The sequence below is a fragment of the Budorcas taxicolor genome, chromosome 10 (assembly GCF_023091745.1).
Source record: "Budorcas taxicolor isolate Tak-1 chromosome 10, Takin1.1, whole genome shotgun sequence".
Taxonomy (NCBI): domain Eukaryota; kingdom Metazoa; phylum Chordata; class Mammalia; order Artiodactyla; family Bovidae; genus Budorcas; species Budorcas taxicolor.
In genome coordinates this window covers 49,211,768-49,220,731 of record NC_068919.1, presented here as the reverse complement: position 1 = coordinate 49,220,731, position 8,964 = coordinate 49,211,768, and the positions used below count along the sequence as shown (strand labels likewise).

Here is an 8,964-nt window from a genome sequence, read left to right as displayed (position 1 = left end):
AGCATTTTGAAATGACTTCGTTTTAGTCCTCTGTCCTTGAGACTGATTCACCAGCAAACTCTTATTGATCAGCTACGCGCCAGGTGCTGGGGGCTGAGCTGTGGATGGTACAGCTTCCCATGGAGCTCACAGCATAGAGCCAAAGGCTGACAGTGGGCCAGTGATCACAGGTGTGGTGACTGTTTGCCATGTTTCACTTGTAAACGTTGGCAGGACCTTGGGTTGTTCTGACAGATCTGCTGACTTCATCCCTTCTTGATTCTTTAGGTTTCATGGGCAGAGTCTCATCTAAACTTCAGTTTTGGAAGTAGCTTGCAATTTGCCCCTCTGACTTTTTAATACTACCTGTGTTATTTCATAGAACAAAGGGAAAATAAGAGACCAAAAAGTTGAACCAAACCCTAATTATAACTAGTATTTCAGTGTAAATATCCATCAGTCAGGAGCTGCCCAACAATGACAGTATGTCCATTTAATGGAATATTATGCAGGCATTAGAAATTGTGATATGTATCTTCATATATTGATAGAAAAATGTTCAGGATATAGTATCATTTAGGAAATGCAGGGTACTTATAGTATAGAGTAGGATGTCATTTTTTTTTCAAAAAAGGAAAAATTATGTATATTCTGAAAAGAGATCTCAAAAAAGATAAGCTGATATAAACATCAGCACTTACTGAGTGGTGATTGTCAATTTGTTCTTCATGCATTTATGTAGAGCCTAAATTTTAAAATTATTTTATTAATCATGAAAAGCATTTTTTCACTTTAAGGAAAAATGTTCTTTAAAATGTTCCAAATTTCTTCATACAAAGTGCATGTGTTGCAAGGCATTTTGTGTGTGTGTGTATGTTGCTGTGGTTTTGAAAATGTAAGTGATAGCAGCATGGTGTCAGTCCAGCTGTAACCTCAGTGTATATTTGTGCCAGGAGAAACAGCTTTGGCCCAGTGAAAGCGTGAAAGCAAGTACCTAATGATTTCCTCCACTAGCTCCCCACAATAAACAGCATCACTTTAAGCAAATGAATACTATTTGGTGAACTTTTTAGTTTTAGTTTTTAAGATAGATATATTTTCTATCAGATGTGATGAAGGGATATTAACTATGGGAGTGAGAGGAAGAGCCTTTTCTGGAAGCATATCAAGTGCCCTGAGGCCAGACTGTTCCAGACACCCTGCCACCTCCTTGTGGATGATGCCTGCTGATGAAGAAGTGGGGCCCTTAGGCCCAGGTCCCTGCTGTCTTCTTTCCTGTGACGTCAAGCTAGTTGCCTAACATTTGTAGGTCTCAGTTCCCTCTGGTTAAATGGAGGTGATAAGATCAGTCCCTTCACGAATGATTGTGAGGGTGAATTCCATTAATGTCCATAAACACGCTGCTTGAGTGCCTGACTAGGGGTCAACACCCCAAAAAGGGAGCAGCTGTTAGTTCTGTGTCCCCAACCGGATAAGCTGAGGTCAGCCTGCTAGGATCATACAGTTATTGGGGGAGCCATGCTTCAAGTAAGGACCAAGTAAGGACCCCATCACCCTTGTCTTCCATGATGGAAAGGTATGTCAGACTGTAGCCATGGAAAGGGAGAGGGGAAAGGAGAGACAGTGGAGGGAAGGAAAATGGCCCATGGAAAGGGGAAGTGAAGAAGAGGGAAAGAGAAAAAAGGAAGATGGATGGAGAGGGATGAGTGGGAAAAAAGAGAGAGAAAATCAAATGACAGGAGGCAGTGAGAGGGAAGAAGGGCTGAAGAGCGATGGGGAGAAAGGAGGAAAGGGGCCCTGGGGGAACCCTCTGTTCCTCCTCCCTCCCTGGCCCCATCCCATGCCTCCTAGTCTGGATTCTGGTGCAACATCTACCACTGTGACCTCTCCCCTATTCTGAGCTGCTCTCGCAGCTGGCCATTCACCACCCTTGAGTCTTCTATCCCTGATCACTCCTCGCTGCACCAGGACAGAGTCCATGCTTGAGCCTGGCCTCTGAGATCAGTTAGGGAACACTCCCACCTGTCTTCCTAGACATGCTTTCCACTACTCTCCGCCCTCTATCTTTTCACTATTTTTAACTATAAGAAAATCAGGGTTTTTTTTTTTTTTCCCACCACCGCGTTACAACCACTTTATTCATAAATGCTTTGCCCTTTTTTTTTTTTAAATTCTGACACTTGGTAGAACATATCAGTGCTGTATTTTAATAATAAACTGAAAAACTAAATTTTAATTTTTCTGTAAAAATTATCATTTTCATTTGTTCATGTATCATTTTACATTAAAATAATACTCTAGTGTCATCTTGCTTAGAAAAATAGAACTATTGCTTGGCAATAACGTCTCCTTTTGTCATTAAAATATCATATATATGTATCTGAAAATATACATACATATGTATGTACCTAGAATCTTCCTAACCACAAATAAGTGTTCTGGTTTAGATAACAGCATTTTCCTTTACTCTTATGTGAACCTCCAAATTCTATTGATACATTGCATATATTAGGCATTGAGATTTTGTTTTTTCTTATTTCTTTTAATTCTCCTGTCCTTGCTTCACCTATCTGTCTCTTCCCTAAATTTTCCAAAGTTTCTAACCTCATAAACTGGAGTTTGATACTGTAACAGTGAAACATGGCACAATCAAAACAGTGTACCACCTAGACCTGCCTGTTCATATTACAAACCCACTCGTGTGCTAGAGGGCAGATTTATAAAATGCGCAGGAGCTGAAAACTTAAGGCAGTGGGCAGAACTGACAGTGGGAAGATTTGGAAAGAATATTTGAGATGTCACTTAATCCAATGACTGAATCCAATTCAAAATCCGATGTTTATTATGAATTCTTACTTATTGGCAATACAGATCGCCAAAGATTGTTCTAAAAAGAACACTAACCAGCTAAGACACCTGACAGATAAATACATCTGCCACACTCGTGAAAGGGGCGCCAGTTCGGAACAGCCCTCAGTATGTGTTGTGGACTCATGCCTTGGGACATTTTCTGTCACGGAGAGTGCACAGTGCTTGGTTTGTTACAGGGAGATGTGTTATTGAAAAGCAATCTCAGGCAATGAGTAGTGGATAGACTTGTTTTTCAGAAAGGGGGTATGACTGGGTTTCTGTAGCTCAGGCAGGATAATTCCAGGTGGATGAAATGACCTTCGGAAAAGGGTGTTGCAAAGGTCTCCATTCATTCACAGGTATTATACTGAGTGGCTAATGTTGGGGTTGGAGTCTCAGTAGAGAATGATTCTTTTTTTAAAAAAATTTTATTTATTTGGCTGCGGCACATGGGATCTTCTGTTGTGGTGCGCAGGCTCCATGGCATGTGGGGCCTTAGTTCCCCAACCAGGGAACAAACCTGAGTCCACTGCCTTGGAAGGGGACTTCCAGTGGACCAGTAGGGCAGCCTGACGACTGTGTGTGATATGTTTTAGTCGCTCAGTCGTGTCCGTCTCTTTGCGACCCCATGGACTGAGGCCTGCCAGGCTTCTCTGTCCTTGGAACTCTCCAGGCGAGAATACTGGAGTGGGTTGCCATTTCCTTCTCCAGGGGATCTCCCTGACCCAGGGTTTGAACCCAGGTCTCCGGCACTGCAGGCAGATTCTGTACCACTGAGCCACCAGGGAAGCCAACTGTACGTTTAACTAAACCATATTCTTTAATGCCTTGCGTGCGTGCATGTGTGCTAAGTTGCTTTAGTCCTGTCTGACTCTGTGCGACCTTATGGACTGTAGCCTGCCAGGCTTATTTGTCCATGGGATTCTCCACGCAGGAATACTAGAGTGGGTTGCCATGACCTTCTCCACTCTAATGCCTTACTTGCTGCAGTTTCTGATACTGGAGTGCTAGTCACGCTCTCTTTGTGTAGATCCTTGTAGGTCAACTCTGTGCCCCTTAAAATTTGAGGGACTTCCCTGGTGGTCCAGTGGTTAAGACTTTACCTTCTGATGCAGGGGATTCGGGTTTGATTTCTGGTTGGAGAGCTAAGGTCTCACATGCGTTATGGCCAGAAAACCAAAACATAAAACAGAAACAATATTGCAAAAAATTCAATAAAGACTTTAAAATGGTCCACATCCAAAAGATCTTTAAAAAAGAAAAAAATATTTAATACACGCCCTTAAGTGGCATATAAGTAGGGGGAGACAGACTGCTAAACAGGTGATATATAAGTATAAATATAAAATGTAATATATAAATATAAAATATAAAACTCATAGGATAAAGAGCTGAAGAATACAGACAAGCCATATTATTGACTTGAAGGGCAGGTGGGCTCTTTCAGGATGAGGGTGAGTTTCTAGGCAGGCAGGGAAGGGAAGGGCATTTCTGATAGAGAACACAGGCAAAGCTATGATGGTAGTGAAGTGCATTGCATGCTAAAGGACAGTGGTGGGGAGTGTCACCATGCAGAAGATTAGAGCTGGCTGGAGGACATGACTGTGGTATGAAGTGGCCTAGGATGAGGCTGGGAGGAGTTAGGCCAGAGTATGTTGAGAGTAAAGGACACAGAGGTAAGGCGGGAATGTGGAAGAGAAAAAGTATGGCACGATCTCTCCATTCTCTACTTTGGGAAATCCTATTCATTCTCATCGGTTCTTTCCTGATCTGGCTGCTAACCAGGAAGAAAACAAAGCGCTCTCCCTTTTTTCCTCCCCATTTTTTTAAAAATGTTAAAAACTTGTAAACTGAGGTTTTATTGACATAGAACATTGTATTAACTCCAGGTACATAATAAAATGATTTGGTATTTGTACATACTGCAAAATGATCACGATAATAAGTCTTATGTATCAACACACACAGAGTTACAAAGTTTTGTATGTGTGTGGTGAGACCTAACAGAAGCAGAAGATATTAAGGAGAGGTTCCAAGAATACACAGAAGAACTGTACAAAAAAGATCTTCATGACCCAGATAATCACGAAGGGGTGATCACTCACACTCACCTAGAGCTGGAGATCCTAGAATGTGAGGTCAGGTGGGCCTTAGAAAGCATCACTATGAACAAAGCTAGTGGAGGTGATGAAATTCCAGTCGAGCTGTTTCAAATCCTAAAAGATGATGCTGTGAAAGTGCTGCACTCAATATGCCAGCAAATTTGGAAAACTCAGCAGTGGCCACAGGACTGGAAAAGGTCAGTTTTCATTCCAATCCCAAAGAAAGGCAATGCCAAAGAATGCCCAAACTACCACACAATTGCACTCATCTCACATGCTAGGAGAGTAATGCTCAGAATTCTCCAAGCCAGTCTTCAGCAATATGTGAACCGTGAACTTCCAGATCTTCAAGCTGGTTTTAGAAAAGGCAGAGGAACCAGAGATCAAATTGCCAACATCTGCTGGATCATGGAAAAAGGAAGAGAGTTCCAGAAAAACATCTATTTCTGCTTTATTGACTATACCAAAGCCTTTGACTGTGTGGATCACAATAAGCTGTGGAAAATTCTGGGAGAGATGGGAATACCAGACCACCTGACCTGCCTCTTGAGAAACCTATATGCAGGTCAGGAAGCAACAGTTAGAACTGGACATGGAACAACAGACTAGTTTCAAATAGGAAAAGGAGTACGTCAAGGCTGTTTATTGTCATCGTGCTGATTTAACTTATATGTGGAGTACATCATGAGAAATGCTGGACTGGATGAAGCACAAGCTGGAATCAAGATTGCCAGAAGAAACATCAATAACCTCAGATATGCAGATGACACCACCCTTATGGCAGAAAGTGAAGAAGATCTAAAGAGCCTCTTGGTGAAAGTGAAGGAGGAGAATGAAAAAGTTGGCTTAAAGCTCAACATTCAGAAAATGAAGATCATGGCATCTAGTCCCATCACTTCATGGGAAATAGATGGGGGAAACAGTGAAAACAGTGTCAGACTTTATGTTGGGGGGCTCCAAAATCACTGCAGATGGTGACTGCAGCCATGAAATTAAAAGATGCTTACTCCTTGGAAGGGAAGTTATGACCAACCTAGATAGCATATTGAAAAGCAGAGACATTACTTTGCCAACAAAGGTCCGTCTAGTCAAGGCTATGGTTTTTCCAGTGGTCGTGTGTAGATGTGAGAGTTGGACTGTGAAGAAAGCTGAGAATGGAAGAATTGATGCTTTTGAACTGTGGTGTTGGAGAAGACTCTTGAGAGTCCCTTGGACTGCAAGGAGATGCAATCAGTCCATTCTGAAGGAGATCAGTCCTGGGTGTTCATTGGAAGGACTGATGCTGAAGCTGAAACTCCAATACTTTGGCCACCTCATGCAAAGAGTTGACTCATTGGAAAAGACCCTGATGTTGGGAAAGATTGAGGGCAGGAGAAGAGGACAACAGATGATGAGATGGCTGGATGGCATCACGGAGTCAATGGACATGAATCTGGGTAAACTCCAGGAGTTGATGATGGATAGGGAGGCCTGGCATGCTGCAGTTCATGGGGTCGCAAAGAGTTGGACACGACTGAGCAACTGAACTGAACTGAACATGAGGGTGAATATAACTTAAAAATATTTGTTTATGTATTTGTTTATAGTCGTGCTGAGTCTTCATTGCGTAGGTTTTCTCTAGTTGTATTGAGCGGGGCTACTCTCTAGTTGTGGTGTGTGGGTTTCTCATTGCGGTGGTTTCTCTCGTTGCAGAGTACAGGCTCTAGGGTGCACAGGCTTAGTAGTTGCAGCCTGTGGGCCCTAGAATGCATGGGCTTCAGTAGTTGTGATGCATGGACTTAGTTGCCCCAAGGCATGTGGGATCTTCCCAGACCAGGGATCGACCCATGTCCCCTGCATTGGCAGGTGGATTCTTAACCACTGGACCACCTGTGAAGTCCCTAAATGTAACTTTATAAGTTAGTGTTTTTACCCATGCTTTTTTGTTCGTATGGTTAGTTGGCCACTTACTGAGTTGTTTCAAAGTTGCTTTAGATGTCTACTGTTTCTGTAGGATAGAAAGCCCTTCAGGGAGAGGATTTTTGTTTTATCTATCTAGGTTAGTTGACTATATAGTAGATGCCAAATGTCTCTTTGTTGTTGTTGTTCAGTGGCTCAGTCTTGTCTGACTCTGCGACCCCATGGACTGCAGCACACTCGGCTTCCCTGTCCTTCACCATTTCCTGAAGCTTGCTCATACTCGTGTCCATTGAGTTAGTGATGCCATCTGTCTCATTCTCTGTCATCGCCTTCTACTCCTGTCTTCAGTCTTTCCCAGCATCAAGGTCTTTTCTAGTGGGTTGACTCTTCGCATCAGGTGGCCAAAGTATTGGAGCTTCAGCATCAGTCCTTCCAATGAATGTCTCTTAGGTTGGGTTATTCTATAGATTAGTATCTCAACTAAGATATTTTACAACTTTAAAGCTGTAAAGATTCTGTGATTCTGAATATTTCACACTGGCCTAATTTTTGTAGTTTAAATGACAGAAATTATTTTAATACTGAAGAGGTCTTTTGGCATCATAGCTTGTTTGGCATGGAACACTTTTTTTTCTTAAATGTAATTTGTTTAAATTCAAAGTTATTTGTCTAGGAAAGGGAAAAGTTCACATTTTGAAACTCTAAAAATAACATACTGGATAGATGATGCCGAAACAATGGTTTCAATCAGAAAACCATTTCTCAATTCAGCATCTAAATGAGAACTAACTACTGAATCTTATCATAGTTACTAGGCTTTCACTGTTTTAAGGCAATTAACAGCAGTATTGAGAAACCTAAGTAATGAAATATTTTTAAAACCTCTAATTTTTTCAGATGTCTGATGCATTGTGATGATCAAATGTTCCTTATATACACCTGATGTAATATAAATGATCATATCTTATAATACAGCAAAGTTTTAATGAAAAGTATCATTTCATTCTCTTAGTAGATAGATAAATTCACCCAAATCAGATCCCGTTGATCATGTATTAGTCTATTAAGATTATTTTAAAGATAATGCTCTTAATTTGCTATGGAATTTACTAAATTTGCTGAGATAAATTTCCTAGGATAGTTTTCCGTACAGTTCTAGGGAGAAGTACAAGATTGACTTAAGTCTGTTGAAGGAACTATCTTGTTTCTATAAAAGTGGTTTTTCAAACTTGAGATGCAGATATGGGGTGAGAAAACTTTAGGAAACTTGACTCTAGCATGTACGCACGCATGTTGATCTATCCAGCAGGGCTTATGGTATTAAGTTCAAAAGCATTTTGAGTCTTGATTCTTTTCTCCTTATTTTGAGACATCTCCTGTTTCTATAATATGTAAGATATTTAATAATATAATTGATCAGCATGTCAGCATAATTTTTGATCCCTTTGGTAACTTAATAATAAGATTTGTGTATATGTATGTGTTAGTCACTTAGTCATGTCTGACGCTTTGCGACCCCATGGACTATAGCCCACCAGGCTCCTCTGTCCATGGAATTCTCCAGGCAAGAATACCTCCAGGCAAGTGGGTTGCCATTCCCTTCTCCAGGGAATCTTCCCTACCCAAGAACTGAACCTGGGTCTCCAGCATTGCAGGCAGATTCTTTATTGTCTGAGCCACCAGGGAAATCCCCAAGGTCATTTATGTTCTAGATATAAACTGTTAAATAATTTAATGCTTATTTTTTCAACAGATGTGAATTATTAGAAAGAAAATGGCCCAACGGAGCACTGTATTTCCTTCTCTTGTCACCGAGGAAAGGTATAATATATGGAAAATATGCATCTAAGGTATACTTTTTCTTTCCACCAATTCCATGAGGGCTGCTAGTGGGCATGAAGGCTTGCAGCTTCTTTGATATCCAAGAATGACTTTTCTTAAGGGCAAGAGTAGTACTGTCGTGTCCCCTCTCCAGCTTCTGGCTTGTAGGACACTATGGGCCATTCAGTGATTGTGACTGGTGGGGATTTCATGGTAGCCCTGCATTACGGTTATACTTCCGATTAACAATAAAATGTACGTCTGGAGGCTTATGGGCTGATACCCCACTAAAACTTTTAAATGAGAAGTTGCA

At 41.3% G+C, this 8,964-nt stretch overlaps 1 protein-coding gene across 1 annotated transcript in view; it reads left to right on the top strand.

Annotated features, from left to right (window-relative positions):
- The first annotated feature begins 8,604 nt into the window (after positions 1-8,604).
- FAM81A (family with sequence similarity 81 member A) overlaps positions 8,605-8,964 on the top strand; it is a 57,252-nt gene continuing 56,892 nt past the window's right edge. The window contains exon 1 of the mRNA XM_052646493.1: positions 8,605-8,651. Within this exon, the coding sequence (XP_052502453.1) occupies positions 8,605-8,651 (47 nt within the window). The remainder of the gene's footprint in view (positions 8,652-8,964) is intronic.